Genomic DNA, 25,914 nt, shown 5'->3' on the forward strand with positions numbered 1-25,914 from the left:
AACCTGCGGTACAGGAAACAAGGATTTGCTTGTTCAAGGAGAAAAAACATGAGGTGAAGTTTCCCCCCTCTCATGAAATGAATACTCTTTGTGAAAAGGCTTGGGAGTCGCCGGATAAGAAATGGCAGATTCCCAAGAGGATTTACATGGCGTATCCGTTCCCCTCTGATGACAGGGAAAAATGGGAGACATCTCCAAATGTTGATAAAGCTCTATCCCGTTTGTCTAAGAAGGTGGCACTTCCGTCTCCTGACACGGCAGCTCTCAAAGATCCGGCGGATCGCAAGTTGGAGACGTGTCTGAAGTCCATTTTCGCTAATTCGGGGGCTTTGCGCAGACCCGCTGTGGCGTCGGTATGGGTGAGTAGTGCTATTGCTAAATGGGCTGAGAATTTAGCTGGTGATATGGATACCCTTGACAAAGATAATGCCCTTTTATCTCTCGGTTATATTAAGGACGCGGCGAGGGATGTCTGTCTCTTGGGTTCAAGAACCAATGCCATGTCGATATCTGCCAGGAGGGCCCTGTGGATCCATCAATGGAACGCTGATGCCGACTCCAAGAGGTCTATGGAAGCACTACCCTTCAAAGGTACTGTCTTGTTTGGGGACGGCTTGGCGGACCTGGTCTCGACCGCGACTGCGGGTAAGTCCTCTTTTCTTCCTTATGTGCCCACACAACAGAAAAAGGCACCACATCAGCAAATGCAGTCCTTTCGTCATAATAAATACAGGCGTGGAAAAGGTTTGTCCTTCCTCGCTTCAAAGGGTAGAGGAAGGGGAAGGAAACCTCCTGCAGGCTCAGGTGCACAGGACCAAAAGTCCTCCCCTGCTGCTACCAAGTCCACTGCATGACGCTGGGGCTTCCCTGGGGGAGTCCGGACCAGTGGGGAGCCGTCTTCGGATATTCAGTCAGGTCTGGATTCAATCAGACCTGGATCCATGGGTGTTAGAGATCGTGTCTCAAGGATACAAACTGGAGTTTCAGGAGATGCCCCCTCACCGGTTCTTCATTTCGCCATTACCAGTAGTTCTTCCGGACAGGGAGGTGGTGCTAGCAGCAATTCAAAAATTGTGTCTACAGAGGGTCATTATTCCCGTTCCCTCATCCCAGCGGGGGGAGGGGTTCTACTCAAGCCTCTTTGTGGTGCCGAAACCGGACGGTTCGGTCAGACCAATTCTAAATCTAAAATCCCTCAATCCATACTTGAAAGTGTTCAAGTTCAAGATGGAATCCCTTCGAGCGGTGATTGCCAGCCTGGAGGGGGGGGGAATTTAAGGCGTCAGTCGACATAAAGGATGCCTACTTACATGTGCCGATATATCCTCCTCATCAGGCTTTTCTCAGGTTTGCGATACAGGATTCTCATTACCAATTTCAGACGTTGCCGTTTGGGCTTTCCACGGCTCCGAGGATTTTCACCAAAGTCATGGCGGAAATGATGGTTCTTCTTCGCAAACAAGGGGTTTCAATTATCCCGTACTTGGACGATCTCCTGATAAAGGCGAGGTCCAAGGAACAGTTGCTGAGAAGTGTAGAGTTGTCACTGTCGGTTCTGCGACAGCACGGTTGGGTGCTCAATTTGCCAAAATCCCAGTTGATTCCGACCACTCAACTTCCTTTTCTGGGAATGATTCTGGACACGGATTTACAGAAGGTATTTCTTCCAGAAGAAAAGGCTCTGGAACTGCAGACGATGGTCAGGGAACTTTTGAGGCCGACGAGTGTGTCGATCCATCATTGTACTCAAGTTCTGGGGAAGTTGCGGCGTACGAAGCCATACCATTTGGCAGGTTTCACGCCCGGGTGTTTCAGTGGGACTTGCTGAGCAAATGGTCCGGGTCTCACCTGCACATTCACCGGAAGATAAGTTTATCTCCCAGAGCCAGAATTTCTCTCCTGCGGTGGCTACAAGGTCATCACCTCCTAGGGGGACGCCGATTCGGTATCCAGGATTGGGTACTTCTGACAACAGATGCAAGTCTCCGAGGCTGGGGCGCAGTCACCCAAGGAAGAAACGTCCAGGGAAAATGGTCGCTTCAGGAAGCCTGTCTCCACATAAATATTCTCGAGTTAAGAGCCATTTACAACGGCCTGCTACAAGCAAGAAGCCTTCTTCAGGGTCGTCCTGTCCTGGTACAGTCAGACAACATCACAGCGGTGGCACATCTAAACCGTCAAGGCGGAACAAGGAGCAGAGCGGCAATGGCGGAGGCCACAAAAATCCTTTGCTGGGACGGAACAACACGTGAGCGCACTGTCAGCGGTCTTCCTACCGGGGGCGGAAAACTGGGAAGCAGATTTCCTCAGCAGACACGATCTCCATCCGGGAGAGTGGGCTCTTCACCAAGAGGTATTTGCAGAGGTGACAGAATGCTGGGGAATTCCGTTGATCGACATGATGGCGTCTCGTCTCAACAAAAAACTCCCGAGGTATTGTTCCAGGTCAAGGGACCCCCAAGCCAGTGCAGTGGACGCCCTGGTGTCTCCGTAGGTGTTCCAGTCGGTGTATGTGTTCCCTCCACTTTCTCTCATTCCAAAGGTACTGGGGATCATTCGCCGTGCAAGGGTTCAGGCGATTCTCGTCGTCCCAGACTGGCCAAGAAGGGCCTGGTACCCGGATCTTCAGGACTTACTGGTGGAAGATCCTTGGCCGCTTCCTCTAAGAGAGGATCTGTTGTTGCAGGATCCATGCGTGTTTCCAGACTTACCGCGGCTGCGTTTGACGGCATGGAGGTTGAGCGCCAGATCTTAGCTCGTAAGGTTATTCCCAGGGAGGTCATTCAAACTCTCATTAAGGCTAGGAAGGAGGTTACGGCGAAACATTATCATCGTATTTGGAGGAAGTATGTTTCCTGGTGTGAGTCTAAAATGGCTCCTGCGGAAGATTTTCACTTGTGTCGCTTTCTCCACTTTTTACAGGCGGGCGTAGATGCAGGCCTGAAATTGGGTTCCATCAAAGTGCAGATTTCGGCTTTGTCTATTTTCTTTCAAAAAGAATTAGCTGCCCTCCCAGAGGTTCAGACCTTTGTGAAAGGAGTAATGCATATCAATCCTCCGTTTGTACCTCCTGTAGCTCCATGGGACCACGGTTTCTCATGTCTTCCTGGTTTGAACCTTTGCGTAAGGTTGAGTTGAAGTTTCTCACTTGGAAGGTGGTTATGCTTTTGGCACTGGCATCTGCCAGGCGGGTGTCAGAGTTGGCGGCTTTATCTCATAAGAGCCCGTACTTAATTTTTCATTCGGATAGGGCGGAATTGAGGACTCGTCAACAATTTCTACCGAAGGTGGTTTCTTCATTTCACATTAACCAACCTATTGTGGTTCCGGTGGCTACGGAAGCGGTGGCGATTCCAAAATCTCTGGATGTTGTAAGAGCGTTGAAGATCTACGTTTCTAGGACAGCTGTTGCTAGGAAGACTGAGGCATTGTGTGTCTTGTATCCTGCCAACAAGATTGGTCATCCCGCTTCAAAACAGACTATTGCACGCTGGATTTGTAGTACGATCCAGCAGGCTCACTCTTCGGTCGGACTACCGGTGCCGAAGTCAGTAAAAGCCCATTCTACCAGGAAGGTGGGCTCATCTTGGGCGGCTGCCCGAGGCGTTTCGGCGTTACAACTTTGCCGAGCGGCTACTTGGTCGGGGTCTAACACATTTGCTAAGTTCTATAAGTTTGATACCCTGGCCGATGAGGACCTGGCGTTTGCTCAGACGGTGCTGCAGAGTCCTCCGCACTCTCCCACCCGTTCTGGAGCTTTGGTATATCCACATGGTCCTTTTGGAGTCCCCAGCATCCTCTAGGACATAAGAGAAAATAGGATTTTGGTACTTACCGATAAATCCTTTTCTCCTAGTCCGTAGAGGATGCTGGGCGCCCGTCCCGGTGCGGACTATTACTTGCAGTGTTTTTCTTGCTGGTTAAATTGGTTTATACACGGGTTGTGTATTGTTTATTGCAGCTTGTTGCTGGTGTTAATGCATACTGTTATCTGGTTTAAAGTTACTCCGGTTGTACGGTATGTTTGTGGTGTGGGCTGGTAGTTTTGTAGCCCTTAGTTTGAACAAAAATCTTTCCTTGAAATGTCCGTCTCTCCTGGGCACAGTTCTTATAACTGGGGTCTGGAGGAGGGGCATAGAGGGAGGAGCCAGTTCACACCCAGATTAAGTCTTTTTAGTGTGCCCAAGCTCCTGCGGATCCCGTCTATACCCCATGGTCCTTTTGGAGTCCCCAGCATCCTCTACGGACTAGGAGAAAAGGATTTATCGGTAAGTACCAAAATCCTATTTTATATAGTGTCAACATATTCTGCTGGGTTGTATAATATGATTGTGTTTAGGTGCACTAGTCACTGAGGGGCAGATTTATTAAGCTCGGTGAAGTGATAAAGTGGAAGATGATAACGCACCAGCCAGTCAGCTCCTAACTGTCATTTTTCAAACCCAGCCTGTAACGTGGCAGTTAGGATCTGATTGGCTGGTCCTTTATCACCTTCCACTTTATCACTTCACCAGGCTTAATAAATCTGCCCCTGTGGCCCTTACAACAATCTAATTTCCTTTCTGTATTTTCTCCATTAGCAGTTATTCTACAAATATGTCTTTGGGGTGTGGGGAGAAATTAGACTACCTGGAAGATACCTACACAAGTGCAAACTCTATGAAGATAGAATTCTGGGTTAGAATTGTACCCAAGACTGTGTGTTATGCGGTAGCAATGCTAACCATCGTACCAAGTATTGTTCACTAGAAAGGCTTACTGTGGGATTGCTCTCCTATTGAGCTCAATCTCTTCAAAGCACAAGCAACACTTTTCCTTAAAGGAAAAGTCCACGTGGGCTTAATTCTCATATTTATTCTTGTTTTTAGAAGTCGTTATCTATCACGTTAGGTAGGTAGGTTAGATAATCAAATATAATATATCTAATGTTACAGCTACACAGTCCTCTTACAAGCAGAAAGGGTTGTAAGCAGTGGTGGATTTCCCACTCGGCACGTAAGCTTGGGATGACACTTGCTAGAAGACGGCACAGCATGGTCACTTACATGAGAGCCCTACAATGCCGATGGCCAGGTGATTGTTTTTTTGTTATTAAGACCTATTTATTTATTTATTTTGTAACTGTTGAGGGAGGAGGGGCAATGGTCTAAATTGTGGTGGTGGTGATGGGGAGAAGGTGAGGTTGGTGCTGCTTTGTCAGTCGTGACACCCAAACGTGAAGGGGGCAGTCACATGATTGGAGGCGACCGGTAATGTGCCTAGGGCAGGCCTGACCCCTGAATTCGCAATATCAAATGCCTGATGTACTGTAAGTTGTTTTCAAATACACACTATTAGCATCAGCAAGTGATGGAAAGATGGCATTCAGACTACCTCCTCCTTCTAGAGTGTAAGCTCTAATGGGCACGGCCTACGTCTCATGTGTGCCCCTGATGTCATGTCTTATACCGATTCTTCTTCTGTTTGTGTGGAATTCATTCCTGTAGCCGTAACATTAATTAATTCCTGTAGCCGTAACATTAATTGATAGTTTGTCTATACGTGTATATTGTATTATGCTTGTATTCATGTATCTTTTATTATAGTCATATATGTAAGATGTATGTCAGACCTGTAAGACGAACGTCTGGCACTACGGAATCAGAGAAATGTATACTGATCCTTTCTACCTGTGTGAAGTTTTCTGCAGAAACAGGTAGATACGCCCTGGTAGAGGGTTTATCTAACTAAACATGATAAGCTGGGCAGTGCATAAAGGTTGCTCATTTTCCCATCATCTTTATGTGAGAACTTTACAATGCTGGCATTCCTGTAGCAGACATACCACAATTACTAGTTCAGAAGTCTTTTACTGGGGAAAAACTTGGTTGCCTCTGTGTTTCTATTTGTGGATTTATTTCATATTTAGCTCGGGTGAGTCAGTCCTGCAGACCATGTACTCATAAATGAATCATTTGTCCTCTAAGACCATAGACACAGAGACTTGAAGTTCTGTCAGGTGTGATATTGGGCCGTGACTATTCCTCCTATTGTGGTATTTACTCTTTAATCTCAAAATGGCTTTCATTTTCACTCTGCATGAACACAGCTAGCTTTTCCAGACGACACTTTTGATTACAATGCTTCCTAAATAATTATTGTACCTTAGGGATGGAGGTGAGCAGACACAAAATACATTTATTTCAGTTGTAAATTATAATAATATACATTTCCACTTTTTACCTTATAAATAAATCAGAAATGTGCATCTGTCATTACCCCGACCCGGGTGGTCTTCAGGTTACCGGCAGCCGGGCTCCCGACGACCAGCATACCGGTGCCGGAATCCTGACCGCTGGCATACCGACAGCTTTTCTCCCTCTTGGGGGTCCACGAGAATAGATAGTGTGGCGCGCGTAGCGAGCCCGCAAGGGGCTCAATTGTGTTCGGCCAGCTGTCGGTATGTCGGCGGTCGGAATTCCGGCGCCGGTATGCTGGCTGCCAGGAGCAGGACCACCGGCATACCATACTACATCCCCCAGACCCATATTGTGCTTTCCCTTCTACATGTATTAATCACTGTTCCAGTGTTACTAGAATGATATATAAATGGAGCTTCATCTGTAATTGTACTATAAGTGAGAATCACACCCATGAAAAATTACTTCTGTATATTGAATATAACCACAGAAAAAGAAACATTTGATGCTGTCTAGTTTGCTGCCCATCATTTTATTATAGACTATTAAACTATTACGTGTGTGTGTGTGTGTGTGTGTGTGTGTGTGTGTGTACATACATATAATAGAATGAATAATGCATCAGATATAAATTTAGTTTTTTTTAATAGAATTTGAATTGTGTATCCCACCCATTTGCTTGATTTGTCACTCCAGAGCTTCCTTTTCTTGCATTACTCAGTGATGCAGAATTCATAGTCACAGGCTTGGAGTCTCCTAATTAAAATAAATTATCTGTACAGTTGGTTCCCACACAGGGACAGGGACAGTCTTGTTGAGGCCAGTTTGAAGTCAAATAGCTGACATCCTGTCTAGTGCAAGATGGTTGTTTTCATAAATCTGTTGGGCGTCTTTTGTTGTTTACTCCACCACACTGTGCTTTCCCTATGTCGATGTGTGTGTGTATATCTCTATATCTATATCCAATACGATTTGTTTGCAATCTGGACGACTTATGGGGCCTACACACTGGCAGATAAAACAGAACGATATGAACGTTCTCGTTCATAAATGAACAAGAACTCGTTCATATCGTTCTGTGTGTAGGCACCAACGATTAATGATGCGCGGCCCCGCACTCGTTAATCATTGGTGCCCCGTCGCTTATGTATGCAGGCCAATATGGATGAGATTGTCCATATTAGAGTGCAATGCTATGAAGCGGGGTGACGGGGGGAGTGAAGAAACTTCACTCCCCCCCGTCACCCCCCCCCCCCACCGCTGGGTCGCCTGTCGGCCGTATCCGCCGTCGGGCAGCTCGGCGGCGGATCGGTATGTGTGTAGGGCCCATTAGAATATTAGCCCTACGGAGTCCCAGTGTGACCTCCAGCGCTGCAGACAGAGATCACTGGGAAGATGTTGCAGTGGCCATTTTCACAGTGATTTGCACATGCTCAGTAGAGATGTCCCTGAGAACAAGGCGCAGGCACCATGTTTGCAGAGTCCAGCGCATAAAGCCAGCTGCTGGAGTCTACAGTGCTGCTTCAGAGATATGGGGCCCACACAGAGACTGATACAGGCCCCCTACTCTCTTAAACAGTCCCTGACTACATTGAAACACATTGCGAGCCCGCAATGATCGTATTAAAACAATTAGAGGGGATGGGGTATATCATTGAAATGAAATGGACTAAACTATGTTTTTTATGATTAATTTTTTATGGTGTATGAAAGTGATTGAGGATTTCACGTACAGTAGTCTAAAAAAAATGCCTGAGCAAAATTATTTGCGTTCTTATTTAAAGCGCAGCATTGTGAAAGTAAGGTGAAGCTTCCTTGTTTTTACTTCTGGTTGATTTTTTGGGATTGACTGTGCATATATCATTACCCACAATTTATTCTGCTATCAGAAAGAATAATATATGGATTCTTTAGGGCACAGCCGTTTCACTTATTTTTTACATTTTTTGTGACTGTCTGAGTAAATAAGCTGTAAAGTTATAGCTCTCGAATTTCGAAAAAGGCAGGCCGTTTTACCAGGAAAATGAGTATTGGTTTCTCCTCCAACATAATCCAATTAACTTTGACTTTAACCATTTAAAGGTCAAGCGTTGAAGAGCTCCAAGAATGAGCAATAGCTATTCTGACAACTGGGGACACACTGTAATTCTTAACAGAGCTGCAATGGATAGTTAGGACTTAACAGTGCATTTGACTTTTCTGATTAAAATACAGTATGGAAGTTTCAGTTTTTATGTTCAGTCACTTAACTAAGGCTATAGATTTCTGCAGACCCCACTAAACAAACTGAACTCCTCCATTGCAAATAGATTTGAACTAGGGATGGACATAGGTGGTTCAATGCACAAACAAATCATGTTTGCACATGGGCAATAGCGACCTGCTACTATGGAAAAAAGGTGTCGGGATGGTCCTAACTGGCGCTCAGCTGCTCAGGTGTCACAGATTTCGAAAATAAATGTCACCACATTTAAATCAAGAAATAGAAAACCAGCAATTTGAAACACTGTCATACACCACAAGCGCTAAAACAGGATATCACCATAACGTCCCTTTTAGGCTGAGTGACGGATCCTTTCCTCTCAGGTGTATCTCAATGCGAAAACAGTGGAAATAAGAGATTTCATCACGTGTGACACAAGCAATGTGATCTACGCTGTCACATGCAAATGTAATTTGACCTATATCGGACGAACATCTCGACCATTGAAAACCAGATTGGGAGAGCACGTCCGAAATATTAAAAAAGGTCTTGAAACGCACTCTCTATCAGCCCATTTTAAGCAAAAACACGGCTGCCGTATCTCTGAGGTCTCCGAGTTTTACGGATTAAGACCGTGTATGACAGTGTTTCAAATTGCTGGTTTTCTATAGCGACCTGCTACTGTTCTCTGTGTTAATTTGAACAAGGAAAAAAAGTTTAGGAGTATGCTCACCAGCGGCAGCTCCTACCTTCTGGTAGGAGGGGAGCTGCTGCTACCCGTGCCCAGAGAGAAGAGAGCCAGCCCTGGCCAACCAGGTACCCATGCCTGTGCAATGGATCTGACGTGCCGGGACCAGCGCATGTGCACAAGAGGCAGTGGGATTGCACATATGCAAAACACCAGCTGCTACGGACTGCATCAGCTGCAGCCCATAGAAGCCGGATTGGGTTGCACGAAAGGCCGGGAGTGGGTTTCCTACTAGAAGCACGCTCTCTGCTACTCACAGCCTGGTCTGGTAGGATCAGAGGGAGGAAACACCTCCCTATGGGACTGCCTGTCCTGCAGCTGACTGGCAGGTAGCACTTCTAATCACAATGAAGTGTGCAGTCATAGACTGCATCTGGCTTACTGACACTGAGCTGAGCTGCAGCCCATAGGTAAAATCCACCATTGCTGCTGACTGAAGCTTTTCTAGATAAGTAATCACATTTATCCTCTCTAACTTGTTCTCACTGTGTGGAGGAGACCCTGGCAAGTGTCAGAAAACCATTATAGATTGCGCATAAACAATTATATAAGTTAAGTTACACACATTATTCGAAAATGAAAAAGCATAATTTAGTTAAATAAATTGCAGATTATTGTTTAAACCTAATTCCTTTACATACAGAACAAACAACTATCCAGTGTTTCTGTATAAACATCTAGTTCATGGGTCTTCAACCTGCGGTTCATTGGATAATGAGCGAAAAACAAAGCAAAGACGCACAATAATTGTTCTTCAAAATATTCACTCCATTTTTTTCCTTTTATATTTCATAATGTTTTTATTAAGGGTGAACTCCAGGCAAATGTTTATTGTAAAATGATGCTACCCATTTGGTGACAATTGGCAAATTATTGACCTACCGGTACTGCTGCGTTTGTTAGTGTTACTATAAAATAAGCATATAATAAAGCTGTATTTATCCAGACTACTTGTGTAATGGAGATTTCAGTTCCCTCCAGTAAAACTTGGATGACTGTCAAGAGTATTGTTAGATATGTTTGCTTCAGAGTAGTGGCAGCCAAGCCTTAACCGCAGTAAAACCATATATTTGTCCCTATGAATCTGTTCTTGTTTGTTCACACCTAAGGGGCTGCTGCAGAGTATTGCTGTATGCATGTTGGCAGACCATCTCTTATGGGTTTTTGCACTGCACATACTTCAGAACTGTGTGGGCACAAATATAGGCAATGCACAGCAGTACATACTTCAGTGAAGCGATCATTTGTCACTGTGCGTGCTGCAAAACCACACTTTGTACTTAGCGATGGCGCACACTGCAGTGTAAAAATAAAGCAGCCAGTATTTACCCTGCACAGAAACAATATAACCCACCCAAATCTAACTCTCTGCTCATGTTACATCTGCCCCACCTGCAGTGCAACATGGTTTTTCCCATTAGTGTACTTTTTTGGTTTGCTAACAAACCTGAATAACCCCCTCCATGCACAAGACGGCGTCTGAGTCATTAGCGTATTTTCTGAATTGCACAGCACTTGAAATCACAATTGTGAATGCACTTTTTGACATTTCTGAATCTGGTCCTATGTCCCAAATGTCTATATGTAATGTGCATGCAGCATTTTAGACATTTCTTTAATAGTTGTTTAGCTATGAATAGGCAGGAAAGATTGTCATAGGGAGCAGGGATTATCCAGGGCCTGCAGATTTGACTTTTTTGGCCAGTTTATCCATATTTAACACTAGTCTGACTCAAAAGGAACTTTAACTTTTTTGCAGCAATGTTGCTACAGAAAAAAAAGGTTTTATAAACATTTCTGTAGCAGTATTATAAAATAATCATAATAACTAACAGGATTTACAGTTCTTTGGCATATTAATTGAAAAATATGAATTTCAAACTCTGACACATTTAGCCCAAATGCTAATTACAACAAAATCCTAAAAGCAGTTTTGGGTGCATTAAAGTAAAATAAAATGGCTCTGCTGATACCCATATTCCACACGTCCTCTGATGCTTACAATGGTCCTGCATCCTCTCTCCTGTTACCGCTTTCCTAATTCAGACATGAAGCAGTGTTGTCTAAGACAGGTCTGGCCAACCTTTGGCTCTCCAGATGTTGTGAAACTACAAGTCCCAGCATGCCCTGCTACAGTTTTAGCATCCCCTAAAAGCAAAACTGTGGCAGGGCATGCTGGGACTTGTAGTTTCACAACAGCTGGAGTGCCACAGGTTGGCTAGGCCTCGAAGACTTCACGCAGCTGAAAAAATTAATGACTACCTCACTTTTGATTTCGGAAAGATTAAACAAGCAGGAGCGAGGGTCTCCCAAATCCTGACAAATTGGTGGTATTGCTGTATTATTCTGTTAAATCTAATTACTTATTTAACCCCAAAACTATATTATGTTTTATGGATGTAACTTGGATATTTTCTTTGCATTGTGGGTTGTAAAATCATTATCTCAATTTGGCTTCAATCTTATGAACAGCTAATAGAGTTTAGACAAAAAATTGTCCACCAGACCAGTAATACCTGAAACATACTGTGTACTGACTACCTAAGTTTTTTTTTTTTTTTTTTTTTTTGCAGGTGTCCCCCCACTGACGGGGAACCGTCGACACTCCTTCTGATGGGACACGGAGTCCCGCCATGTCTGAGGTGGGAGGTGGTGGTGGGCGCCGCCGTCTACTGGAAGAAGAGTTCACCCTGCAGGTTTACCCTGGCAGCATCTCACCAGAGGTCATCTACTGCCCAGTGCCTGCCCGCTGGCACACCACAGCTGCTGATGTCATTGATGCTGTCATTACGGCACTGCGCTTGGACAGAGCCAAATGCTATGTGTTGGCAGAGGTCAAGGAGTTTGGTGGAGAAGAGTGGATACTTAACCCTACCGATTGTCCTGTTCAGCGAATGATGTTGTGGCCCAGACTTGCCTTAGAGGCTCGTGGTTCTGGAGAGGACTATCGCTTTCTCCTGAGGGAGAAAAATGTGGATGGCTCCATCCACTACGGTAGTCTCCAGTCCTGGTTGAAAGTGACAGAGGAGCGCCGACGCATGGTGGAAAGGGGTTTTCTTCCTCAGGAACAGGGACCAGAGTGTGAGGACCTTTGTGGCTTGCCTGATCTTAGTGAGAGGGCGCTGCTTGAGACTCTTCGTACACGATTCCGACAGGAAAAGATCTACACATATGTTGGAAGCATCTTGGTGGCAGTTAACCCATTCCGTTTCTTACCAATTTACAACCCTAAGTATGTGAAGATGTATGACAACCGAAGGCTGGGAGAACGTGAGCCTCACATTTATGCAGTAGCAGATGCTGCTTACCATGCTATGCTCCGTCGGCAGCGAAATCAGTGCATTGTTATCTCTGGGGAGACGGGTTCTGGAAAGACCCAAAGTACCAACTTTCTTATCCACCACTTGACTGCTCTCAGCCAGAAGGGATATGCCAGTGGGGTGGAACAGATAATATTAGGAGCTGGACCAGTGCTGGAGGTGAGAAGTAATACTCTCAAACACAGTAGTAGAATGATATGGAAACTCACAAATCAGTTGGATATTTCTTCTCCCTACACTATCCCTCTATTTATAAACAGATATATAACTTCCCTAATTACTTACATTCCCCAAATTGTCATTATCATATCTAAGGAAGCGCATCCATCTACAGAGCTCTCCAGTTATGCCTCCCTGTTTGTATACAGACACCAGAGCTGCTCTTGTCACTTGTTAGTAAAACGGATCATTCACACACACACACACACACACACACACACACACACACACACACACACACACACACACACACACACACACACACACACACACCACTAGTAATCACTCACACTGTCCACCTAACACAAATATATGCATACTGTTCCCTATACTGATATGCATGCTATCACTGCTAATCTGGTAGTCTCTGACCTCCCTGTTTGTATACAGACAACAGAGCTGCTCTTGTCACTTGTTAGTAAAACGGAACCACTGAAAAGAGTGCAATCTGTCTGTGTATACTGTCAGTGTAGCAGAGATAAGAAAGCTCTCATGAACATAAGTGGTTGTGTTGTATGGGGTTTCTGCTCGGCTTCAGGTCCTGAGGAGTAAATTGCAGGGGTAGAAAATAGAACAGGACTTGTGGGAGCAGATTTACCTCAGTATTGTATATAAGGCGTTTGAGTAGGAAGGATCAGTAAACGTACAGTTATACTAATTGGTAAATTTACAAGTATACTAACCCTTGTAAGTTATCCTAATTAAGCATGTCAGCAAGTCGTGGGAAAGGAAGCATGCAGTTAACAGAGTGGGAATTGGAGTTAAAATGTTAAGGTAGCTGAGAGCAGAGTTTGCATAGGCTAGGGGTAACAGAAACTGAGTTCAGGGCTGGGCAGTGTTAGTTTAATTTATGTGTTCAGCCAAACAAAAGGCAAACTGCCCCTAGCATTCCACGCCTCAGGAATATATCTATTGCTGTCGTTTTGGCGGATATAGTTGGAGTAAAAGGCCTTGGACAGCATGCCTTATGTTATAAAGAACCTTTAGTGTAACTGTTATATGAAACTGTAACTGCCATATTATTTGTGAATAGGAATAGTAAGCACAGTTGCCAGGTCAGCCATTTATGATCTGTGAAATACACAAGCATTGATGCATTAATGTTGTTCAGGTGCATTCTGCATTGTTGAAACTGCAGGCATTAATTATGGTGCAACCAAACTTATGAACACTTCATGTGTCCAGTTTTACGTGGCAGACCTAGCTACACTACTTACACATGTATTTGAACCTTTTTGTTTCTTTTTGTGACATATTTTCTTAAATGGTGGTATTGCATGTTTCTCTGACGTCCTAGTGGATGCTGGGTACTCCGTAAGGACCATGGGGAATAGACGGGCTCCGCAGGAGACTGGGCACTCTTTAAAGAAAGATTAGGTACTATATCTGGTGTGCACTGGCTCCTCCCTCTATGCCCCTCCTCCAGACCTCAGTTAGAATCTGTGCCCGGCCAGAGCTGGATGCACCTAGTGGGCTCTCCTGAGCTTACTAGAAAAGAAAGTATTTGTTAGGTTTTTTATTTTCAGTGAGATCTGCTGGCAACAGACTCACTGCTACGTGGGACTTAGGGGAGAGGAGCAAACCTACCTGCTTGCAGCTAGCTTGTGCTTCTTAGGCTACTGGACACCATTAGCTCCAGAGGGATCGAACACAGGGCCTGACCTCGATCGTCCGTTCCCGGAGCCGCGCCGCCGTCCCCCTTGCAGAGCCAGAAGACGGAAGATTCCAGAGAAAATCGGCGGCTGAAGACTCCGGTCTTCAATAAGGTAGCGCACAGCACTGCCACAGCACACCACACGCTCCGGTCACTGGTGGGTGCTGGGGGGGGGGGGGGGCGCCCTGGGCTGCAATTTGTATACCTTACTTGGCAAAATGCACATAATACAGTTCTAAACTGTATATGTGCCTAATCCCCCGCCATAAATATTATTAAAAAAGCGGGAGAAGCCCGCCGCTGAAGGGGCAGGGCTATCTTCCTCAGCACAGCCAGTGCCATTTTCTCTTCACAGCTCCGCTGGAAGGACGCTCCCCAGGCTCTCCCCTGCCGTATACACTATGGAAAGGGTAAAAAAGAGAGGGAAGGGCACATAAATTTAGGCGCAATTGTGATAATAAGCAGCTATTGGGGTGAAAATTCACATTGTATTAATGTAAATCCCTCTGTTATATAGCGCTCTGGTGTGTGCTGGCATACTCTCTCTCTGTCTCCCTAAAGGACTTTGTGGGGTCCTGTCCTCAGTCAGAGCATTCCCTGTGTGTGTGTGTGTGTGTGTGTATGTGCGCGGTGTGTCGGTACGGCTGTGTCGACATGTTTGATGAGGCCGCTTACGTGAAGGCGGAGCAGGAGCCGATAAGTGTGATGTCGCCCCCTGCGGGGCCGACACCAGAGTGGATGGATATGTTGAAGGTATTAACCGACAGTGTCAACTCCTTGCATATAAGGTTCGATGACGTAACAGCTTTGAGACAGCCGGCATCTCAGCCCGCGCCTGCCCAAGCGTCTCAGAGGCCATCAGGGGCTCAAAAACGCCCGCTACCTCAGATGGCAGACACAGATGTCGACACGGAGTCTGACTCCAGTGTCGACGAGGATGAGACAAATGTACAATCCACAAGGGCCATCCGATGCATGATTACGGCAATGAAAAATGTGTTGCACATTTCTGACATTAACCCGGTTACCACAAAAAAGGGTATTATGTTTGGGGAGAAAAAGCAGCCAGTGACTTTTCCCCCATCTGATGAGTTAAATGAATTGTGTGAAGAAGCGTGGGGTTCCCCAGATAAGAAACTAGTGATTTCTAAGCGGTTACTAATGGCGTACCCTTTCCCGCCAATGGATAGGTTACGCTGGGAGACATCCCCTAGGGTGGACAAGGCGCTCACACGCTTATCAAAAAAGGTGGCACTGCCATCTCAGGATACGGCCGCCTTAAAGGAGCCTGCAGATAGAAAGCAGGAGGCTATCCTGAAGTCTGTGTATACACACTCAGGTACTATACTGAGACCTGCTATTGCTTCAGCATGGATGTGTAGTGCTGCAGCAGCATGGTCTGATTCCCTGTCAGATAACATTGATTCCCTTGACAGGGATACTATTTTGCTAACCATAGAGCATATTAAAGACGTAGTCTTATATATGAGGGATGCACAGAGGGACATTTGCCGGCTGGCATCTAGAATTAATGCAATGTCCATTTCTGCCAGAAGAGTATTATGGACTCGGCAGTGGACAGGTGATGCTGATTCTAAAAGGCACATGGAAGTTTTGCCTTATAAGGGTGAGGAACTGTTTGGGGACGGTCTGTCGGACCTCGTGTCCACAGCAACAGCTGGGAAGTCGACTTTTTTACCTCAGGTTCCCTCACAGCCGAAGAAAGCACCGTATTATCAAGTACAGTCCTTTCGGCCCCAGAAAGGCAAGCGGGTCAGGGGCGCGTCCTTTCTGCCCAGAGGCAGGGGTAGAGAGAAAAAGCTGCACCAGACAGCCAGTTCCCAGGAACAAAAATCCTCCCCTGCTTCCACTAAGTCCACCGCATGACGCTGGGGCTCCACAGGTGGAGTCAGGTGCGGTGGGGGCCCGTCTCCAGAACTTCAGCGACCAGTGGGTTCGCTCACAGGTGGATCTCTGGGTTCTACAAGTGGTATCTCAGGGATACAAGCTGGAGTTCGAGACGTCTCTCCCTCGCCGTTACCTCAAATCAGCCTTGCCAGCTACTCCCAAGGAAAGGGAGGTAGTACTGGCGGCAATTCACAAGCTGTACCTCCAGCAGGTGATAATCAAAGTTCCCCTCCTTCAACAGGGACGGGGTTACTATTCCACGATGTTTGTGGTACCGAAACCAGACTGTTCGGTGAGACCCATTCTAAATTTGAGATCCTTGAACACTTATATAAGGAAGTTCAAGTTCAAAATGGAATCGCTCAGGGCGGTTATTACAAGCCTGGAAGAGGGGGATTTTATGGTATCACTGGACATCAAGGATGCTTACCTACATGTCCCCATTTACCCACCTCACCAGGAGTACCTCCGATTTGTGGTACAGGACTGCCATTACCAATTCGAGACGTTGCCGTTTGGTCTGTCCACGGCACCGAGGGTATTTACCAAGGTAATGGCCGAAATGATGATACTCCTTCGAAAGAAGGGAGTTATAATTATCCCGTACTTGGACGATCTCCTTATAAAGGCGAGGTCCATGGAGCAGTTGTTGGTCGGAGTAGCACTATCTCAGGAAGTGCTACAACAGCACGGCTGGATTCTGAATATCCCAAAGTCGCAGCTGGTTCCTACGACGCGTCTGCTGTTCTTGGGTATGATTCTGGACACAGAACAGAAGAAGGTGTTTCTCCCGGAGGAGAAGGCTAAGGAGTTGTCATCTCTGGTCAGAGACCTCCTGAAACCAAAACAGGTGTCGGTGCATCACTGCAAGCGAGTCCTGGGAAAGATGGTAGCTTCTTACGAAGCAATTCCCTTCGGCAGGTTCCATGCAAGGATCTTTCAGTGGGATCTGTTAGACAAGTGGTCCGGATCGCATCTTCAGATGCATCGGTTGATCACCCTGTCCCCGAGGGCCAGGGTGTCTCTGCTGTGGTGGCTGCAGAGTGCTCATCTTCTCGAGGGCCGCAGATTCGGCATTCAGGACTAGGTCCTGGTGACCACGGATGCAAGCCTCCGAGGTTGGGGGGCAGTCACTCAGGGAAGAAACTTCCAAGGACAATGGTCGAGTCAGGAGACTTCCCTACACATAAATATTCTGGAATTAAGGGCCATTTACAATGCCCTAAGTCAAGCAAAACCCCTGCTTCAAAACCAGCCGGTGCTGATTCAGTCAGACAACATCACGGCGGTCGCCCATGTAAACCGACAGGGCGGCACAAGAAGCAGGATGGCAATGGCAGAAGCCACAAGGATTCTCCGATGGGCGGAGAATCACGTGATAGCACTGTCAGCAGTGTTCATTCCGGGAGTGGACAACTGGGAAGCAGACTTCCTCAGCAGGCACGACCTCCACCCGGGAGAGTGGGGACTTCATCCAGAAGTCTTCCAGCTGATTGTAAATCGTTGGGAAAGGCCACAGGTGGACATGATGGCGTCCCGCCTCAACAAAAAGCTAAAAAGATATTGCGCCAGGTCAAGGGACCCTCAGGCGATAGCTGTGGACGCTCTAGTGACACCGTGGGTGTACCAGTCGGTTTATGTGTTCCCTCCTCTTCCTCTCATACCAAAGGTACTGAGGATAATAAGAAAGAGAGGAGTAAGAACTATACTCATCGTTCCGGATTGGCCAAGAAGAACTTGGTACCCGGAACTACAAGAAATGATCTCAGAGGACCCTTGGCCTCTGCCGCTCCGACAGGACCTGCATCAGCAGGTGCCCTGTCTGTTCCAAGACTTACCGCGGCTGCGTTTGACGGCATGGCGGTTGAACGCCGGATCCTGATGGAAAAGGGCATTCCGGTTGAAGTCATTCCTACGCTGATAAAAGCTAGGAAGGATGTGACAGCAAAACATTATCACCGCATATGGCGAAAATATGTTGCTTGGTGTGAGGCTATGAAGGCCCCAACAGAGGAATTTCAGCTGGGTCGATTTCTGCACTTCCTACAGTCAGGAGTGACTATGGGCCTAAAATTGGGATCCATAAAAGTCCAGATTTCGGCCCTGTCTATTTTCTTTCAAAAAGAACTGGCTTCACTGCCTGAAGTTCAGACGTTTGTTAAGGGAGTGTTGCATATTCAGCCCCCTTTTGTGCCTCCAGTGGCACCTTGGGATCTCAACGTAGTGTTGGATTTCCTTAAATCACATTGGTTTGAGCCACTTCAGACCGTGGAGTTGAAGTATCTCACGTGGAAAGTGGTCATGCTTTTGGCCTTGGCTTCGGCTAGGCGTGTGTCAGAATTGGCGGCTTTGTCATGTAAAAGCCCTTATCTGATCTTCCATATGGACAGGGCAGAATTGAGGACTCGTCCCCAATTTCTACCTAAGGTGGTATCAGCGTTTCATTTGAACCAACCTATTGTGGTGCCTGCGGCTACTCGGGACTTGGTGGATTCCAAGTTGCTGGACGTAGTCCGGGCCCTGAAAATCTATGTTTCCAGGACGGCTAGAGTCAGAAAAACTGACTCGCTGTTTATCCTGCATGCACCCAACAAGCTGGGTGCTCCTGCTTCTAAGCAGACTATTGCTCGCTGGATCTGTAGCACGATTCAACTTGCACATTCTGCGGCTGGACTGCCGCTTCCTAAATCAGTAAAAGCCCATTCCACGAGGAAGGTGGGCTCTTCTTGGGCGGCTGCCCGAGGGGTCTCGGCTTTACAACTTTGCCGAGCTGCTACCTGGTTGGGATCAAACACGTTTGCAAAATTCTACAAGTTTGATACCCTGGCTGAGGAGGACCTTGAGTTTGCTCATTCGGTGCTGCAGAGTCATCCGCACTCTCCCGCCCGTTTGGGAGCTTTGGTATAATCCCCATGGTCCTTACGGAGTACCCAGCATCCACTAGGACGTCAGAGAAAATAAGAATTTACTCACCGGTAATTCTATTTCTCGTAGTCCGTAGTGGATGCTGGGAGCCCGTCCCAAGTGCGGACTTCTGCAATACTTGTATATAGTTATTGCTTAACTATAGGGTTATTGTTCTGAGCCATCTGTTGAATGAGGCTTAGCTGTTGTTCATACTGTTAACTGGGTATAGTTATCACAAGTTGTACGGTGTGATTGGTGTGGCTGGTATGAGTCTTACCCTGGATTCCAAATCCTTTACTAGTAATGTCAGCTCTTCCGGGCACAGTTTCCCTAGCTGAGGTCTGGAGGAGGGGCATAGAGGGAGGAGCCAGTGCACACCAGATATAGTACCTAATCTTTCTTTAAAGAGTGCCCAGTCTCCTGCGGAGCCCGTCTATTCCCCATGGTCCTTACGGAGTACCCAGCATCCACTACGGACTACGAGAAATAGAATTACCGGTGAGTAAATTCTTATTTTCTCTGTAACCGTTTTCTCACCTCTCTTTGTTTCAGGCTTTCGGAAATGCTAAGACATCACAGAACAACAATTCCAGTCGCTTTGGGAAGTTCATCCAAGTTAACTACCATGAGACAGGAACAGTCCGCGGGTATGCAAGTGGCCATCTTTGTTCACTTGTCGCATAGGGCTTGATTCAATTTCAATTCGGATTGAATAGCGCCAGGAATTAGCTCCTGGTGCTATTCAATTCAGTGCTCTGTTATGTCAAAAAAGGAACAGACATTATCCGTCTAAAGTGCCCGGCGCGCTGCTGTTTCCACTACGCTAAGGGCAGAAATCAGCATCGTGCCAGTACATTTGCCGGCTTTATACTCGCAACCCTGGAGGGGGTGTGAGAAGAAATCCTCTCCTCGGGTGTCACAGTGCGCTGAATTGAATAGTATCGGGAGCTGATTCCCGGCGCTATTCAATCTGTACTGAATTGAATCGAGCCAATAGATTATCATTGCTTGCATACTGTGTGCTGTGATTTTCACACTTTTTTATAGTTTTTCTATTGATAAAGGGTAACTTTTATTTGTCATTGTGGGGCAGATGTATTAAGCCTGGAGAAGTGGTAAAGCAGTGATAGGTGATAATGTACCAGCCAATCATTACGAGTTTGAAAAATGACAGGAGTTGATTGGCTGGTGTGTTACCACCTTCCACTTATCACTGCTTTATCACTTCTCCAGGCTTAACACATCTGCCCCTATATCACTAAAGGGGGGTACTCACGGAGCGATCGCTGCTTAAAATCTAAGCAACCTGACTAGATTGCTTAGATTTTAAGCAATGATCACTCCATGTGTTCCTCCACAGCGATAGCGATGCGCGGCCCCGCGCGTCGCTATCGCTGGTGCTGGGTGAAATGAGCGCCTCCCCCCCCGTATCCCCCTGCACCCTCAGCACACATCGCGCTGTGCTGAGCAGGGGGAGAGATGTGTGCTGAGCGGTTCGCTCAGCACACATCTCCCCCCAAATCAGGCCGTGAATACGGCCCTTAAGGTTTTTATAAAGCATTTTGATGCTCAGTTTGCAGCCCCTTAGGGTCCAATATTTGTTTTGAATCTAATTTTTTTGTATTGTTTTGTGCTTTTTATGTTTTACTACTTTAGTCAGTTTTTGTAGTAAGAAACAGATGTCTAGTATAATAGTGCAGTTTAGATATATTTCTAAATTACAGGAGAGTGTCACTTTTCATTTTTTTGCAAAAATATTAGTCAAACTTATCAACGTTGCTGATATAATACAGGCTACGTCTATTACTTCTAAATTGATCGGCCAGTATATCCAGGTTTGTCCTTAAGTTTGTATCATCCGGATGAAGGAGCGGATGCTTCAAAACTATTTTGATGATATAATACTGGCTACGTTTATTACATCTAAAATGGTCTGAGTGCTGTTTCTTTGATGAAGGATATGAATTGCTGGATGTGCACTGGGGCTTGGTGATTATGTTACATATGAGTGCTGGCTGCTGTGGATGGATGAAAATATATATTTAAACTAACACGGGTATATCCTGATATATTACATTTTTCTAACATTTTCTTCTACGCAGAGCGTATGTGGAAAAGTATCTTCTGGAGAAGTCCAGGCTTGTTTACCAAGAGCAGCAAGAGAGGTGAGTGTGAAGATAAATCTGTTCTTCCAACTCCCAAACAAGTGCTGGCAGCCTGGTAAAGTGAGGACACACAGTTCAGTGACAATAGTGTGGTTGAAAGCGGTGTACTGTATGTATTTGAGACATTTTGAAGTTTAAAGCACAAAATAGGGTTTTATATTAATTTAAACATGTTCCATTTGTCATTGTTAGGGTTGCCTTCTCTGTCACTTTCAGCTTGGTGTGTGTTGGGGGGAGGGGGGGGGAGGAGGGGGTTGGTGTTTGTATGGCTGGTTACCCCTTCTATAATGGGTGTTTACCAACTTTGTGAACATACTGTATTCTTGCAAATTTTTCCAGTTGTGAAAATGGGCCCATACGTTAAGGGAGAATCGGGCAATTTTCAATTCTCCCGACATTGGAAATCCTTGATACGCCAAAAAATGGTCGGTTTCAAGGATTTTAAATATGCTGTTTTTCCCGATTTCCCGACAGAGAACCAATCATTGATGTCCACGGATCAGATAATTGTCGGGGATTGTATGGCATGCATTAGACCATGCAAATTATGTTTTTGAGGTTTTTTTTAAAGTTACAAATATTTGTCCTTTGATCACAAAAATACATAACATTGGTTCTGGAGCCACTTCTGTATCTATAAGACAGATTTTCAAATTGTCCTGTTCAAGCCACTTGCTCTATTAAACTATATACGTAGTTCATAGTAATGCCACTTTTTGTCTCTGTTGCCTGCATTAGGTGGCTTCTTCACACATTTTCTACCACAGTATTATATGACTGGATCTTTCCTAAAATTACATATCAAATGGTTACAAATGTTTTCTCCTTCTAAACTTTTTCCTAACAAATCCAAATTCTGATTAAATACTTTAATAACGTGCAAGGTAGTTCTTTTTTTAAAATAATTTATCTATTACATAATGGGGGACTCATGACACAAATTTGAATGCTTTTAAATGCTTAGCTCAACCAATGAATATCAAATCATCAACCAATGAATGTCAGAATCCTAATGGGCACTTAGAAAAATGACTAGTGTAGAAATGTCCTACCACTCTCAGCTTTTATTGTATGGCATATAGATGAATATTGTCTCATTATGAAATTGCAGTGTCTTAAGTTCGGTCTGTGTCCGATAACCATAGGTATCTGGCCTGTTATATGCAAGTGATGTAAGAACTAATCATGTGTGGCTTGTGGTTCTTGGTGCTACTGTTTGGTGTTATGCCATGTGGGCAGACATTTCCTAATAGTCGCTGCATCCAACTTCCTGAGGGCAGTACTGAGGGATATCTCTTCTGCCAACTCCCAAACAAGTGCTGGCAGCCTGGTATAGTAAGGGCACTCACAGTTCAGTGACAAGGATGTACACAGTATAAGTCGTACAGTGTTTCACACAGCTGTGTCCACACTGTCCAGCATAAGCACATTTTGGTGTATATTCCTGTATTTTTGTTTGCTTGTCATTCATGCATAATCTGGCATTTTCACTTATTTCCACTATGAAATCTTCTCTTATTATTTGTAAATAACATGGTTTTATAGATACTGGTAACCTTTACCATGGGTTCTGGATTATACTGTAGTTCCAAACAAAGACCTCTCTACCTTTTACTTGTTTCCTCTGTCTATGCGTTGTCCAAAATAATCACTTGCTGTACAGTGCTATAGAATGTGCTGCAAATATGTCTCATAAGGATAAATGGAATACTGTATGAATTGCGTTGTTCTGTACAATTTTGATAGGAATTACCATGTTTTCTACTATCTGTTGGCTGGGGCCAGTGAGGAGGAGAAGGCAGAATTTCATCTTGATCTTCCAGAGAGCTATCATTACTTGAACGAGGTGAGACAGGTCTATTGTCACAGAATAAAAATGGACTAGTGTAAGGAATGATACAGCAGTATAGGAGAACAGGGTAGATAAGTAAATCATGCTTAGGGAAAGTTCTTAACCCTTAACAAATGTCTCACAAGAAAGTAAAGTGCGTTTAATTGCAGGAAGGGGTGGGAATAGGGGAAATTGGCAAATAGAAGTAGAACAATGGTGATGCTTCATATGGATTGTTTGGTTTGTTTGATGCAGGTACTGTCACATAATGTGCTGAAAGACTAGATGTATGTCTATTTGCTATTTCCTGAAAAAGACAGCCAACTAACCAACCTCTAATGAGATAAATGAAGACTGTATATTATTTGCAATGTCACTTGTTGCATCCTTGTTTTCAGAGGACACGGAAGCCTCAGAGACAGAGTTGGGGAGTATATGATTGTGAAGATGAAACCGTGAGTTCTTTGTGCAGTTTGTTTCACCTTGCAACTTTGTATCATTTATTTTGTACTCGCGTTATGTTTTCTAACAATGTGTTTGGTTATATTTTGTTATGTGACTTTCGAGCTGCTCTGCACAATGAGCTTTTATTCTCTTGTGACCGTATCTTGTATATTACAGGATTCCCTGAGCGGGGAGGGTGAGGATCTCAGACATGACTTTGAGCGACTGCAGCTGGCGATGGAGATGGTTGGCTTCCTGCCAGCAACACGTAGACAGTAAGTACTGTATGCGATGGTTACACAGAAGAAATTGAGTTAGTCTCGCAAATCTAGTCCATGCTGTGAGACATCTGGTAAGAGATTTTTGGAGCTTTATTTTATCAAATTTATATTCTACTCACATTTTAGAGCTGCACTGCAACATACTATGAGGGGTATTTCTGAAAGTGTTTGTGCAGCATGCAATGTATGGCAGCCCACAGAAAGCAATGGGATTCTGACATAAAATGAAAGCAACCATCTGTTTTGTTGCTATGGGTCACAGCTTTCAGTTTTCTTAAATATCCTGTGTTACCTTTCTGTCCAGGACCTTAATAATGCTCCCATCTGCTTCTGTCTCTCAGGCCAACAGTAGCACAGATACTTCTACTCTATCCGTTCAGAGTGCGATTTATTATATACTTGCTTGCCTTTGTTTTATAGTATAGAGACTTCCTGGAGATCAAACAAAAATCAATATTTTCTGTTCACTTGTTTCTATTGTTTAGGATTTTACATGGCTGTGAATGTTAAGTGCTTGATTTATGTGTCCCTCTCGCCCTCCCCTGGGTCTGTGCCTGTATGTGTGGCTATATGCTGCACTAACGGTAGCTCAGGACTCCCTGGTTTTTGTTAGCAGCCACATAGGTCTTCTTACAAAAATCTGCAAATCCTGGGCGAGTCAGCCCACGAGGGGGGCAGATTGATATGCCGCTGTCAGCATTTCCATGCCGCTGCAATGGCAACTCGCCCGCCTTGCTGCTAATTGATTTAACGTTTTAGTTTGCCATGTGTTATGATCATTTATCTACAATATCCGTAGTGTCTCCAGGTTTATGCCATGTGTTATCATTTATCTACAATATCCGTAGTGTCTACAGGTTTATGTCAGATTCTCTTTTTTTTTTTTTCTCTTCTTCTTGTATTTGCACCCTCACAGGATAGTGTCTTTATTGTCTGCAATCCTGCACCTTGGTAATATCCAGTATAAGAGGAAGACCTACAGAGATGAGTCAATTGATATTTCAAACCCTGATACTCTGCACATTGTGTCTGACCTTCTGAAGGTAAGTACAAACATGTTATTTGGGATGCATACTTTCATATTGGATTTGCCTGACATTGTCAGAGGTGTAGTGTTTGTGCTCTGTAGTAGTAGAAAAGTTTGAATGCAGCCTCATTCTCCAATTTTTGCATGTGTGCATCTGTCTCTTTTATAATGGTTTATCTATCTATCTATCTATCTATCTATCTATCTATCTATCTATCTATCTATCTATCTATCTATCTATCTATCTATCTATCTATCTATCTATCTATCTATCTATCTATCTTATGGGTTGGGTATGTGTGACCGGCGGTCAGGAGATCGCCAGTCACAATACCGACAGCGGGATCCTGGCACTTAGATGGTCGGTGGGTTGGGGGCTTGCTGCGTTTGCCATGCTGCGCGCTCAGTGCACAGGTTCTATGCCCACTCTATGGGTGTCGTGGACACAACTTTGAAGATTTTTTTTATTTTTTTATTTGTGAAGCAAACACCAAATAGGACAAAATGGAGCCACCTTTGCGGCAATTACAGCTGCAAGTGGCTTTGGATAAGTCTCTATGAGCTTGCCACTGGGATTTTTGCCCATTCCTCAAGGCAAAACTGTTCCAGCTCCTTCATGTTGGATGGATTCCGCTTGTGAACAGCAATCTTCAAGTCTGACCACAGATTCTCAATTGGACTTAGATCTGGGCTTTGACTAGGCCATTCCAACACATTTAAATGTTTACCCTTAAACAACTCGAGTGTTGCTTTAGCAGTATGCTTCGGGTCATTGTCCTGATGGAAGGTGAACCTCCGTTCCAGTCTCAAATCACAGGCAGACTGAAACAGGTTTTGCTCACGAATATCCCTGTATTTAGCACCATCCATCTTTCCCTTGGCTCGAAACAGTTTACCAGTCCCTGCTGCTGAAAAACATCCCCACAGCGTGATGCTGCCACCACCATGTTTCACTGTGGGGATGGTATTCTTGGGGTGATGGGATGTGTTGGGTTAGTGCCAGACATAGCGTTTTCCTTGGTGGACGA

At 45.1% G+C, this 25,914-nt stretch overlaps 1 protein-coding gene across 5 annotated transcripts in view; it reads left to right on the top strand.

Annotated features, from left to right (window-relative positions):
* Nucleotides 1-25,914, top strand: part of MYO9A (myosin IXA) — a 220,181-nt gene that overhangs the window by 61,861 nt on the left and 132,406 nt on the right. For all 5 annotated transcript variants that reach the window (XM_063926498.1, XM_063926497.1, XM_063926501.1 and 2 more), the window contains exons 2-8: nt 11,704-12,609; nt 19,691-19,785; nt 21,241-21,303; nt 23,050-23,149; nt 23,533-23,589; nt 23,756-23,853; nt 24,776-24,902. In XM_063926498.1, the coding sequence (XP_063782568.1) occupies nt 11,764-12,609; nt 19,691-19,785; nt 21,241-21,303; nt 23,050-23,149; nt 23,533-23,589; nt 23,756-23,853; nt 24,776-24,902 (1,386 nt within the window). In that variant the 5' untranslated portion in view covers nt 11,704-11,763. The remainder of the gene's footprint in view (nt 1-11,703; nt 12,610-19,690; nt 19,786-21,240; nt 21,304-23,049; nt 23,150-23,532; nt 23,590-23,755; nt 23,854-24,775; nt 24,903-25,914) is intronic.

The sequence above is a fragment of the Pseudophryne corroboree genome, chromosome 6, assembly GCF_028390025.1.
Source record: "Pseudophryne corroboree isolate aPseCor3 chromosome 6, aPseCor3.hap2, whole genome shotgun sequence".
Lineage (NCBI taxonomy): Eukaryota > Metazoa > Chordata > Amphibia > Anura > Myobatrachidae > Pseudophryne > Pseudophryne corroboree.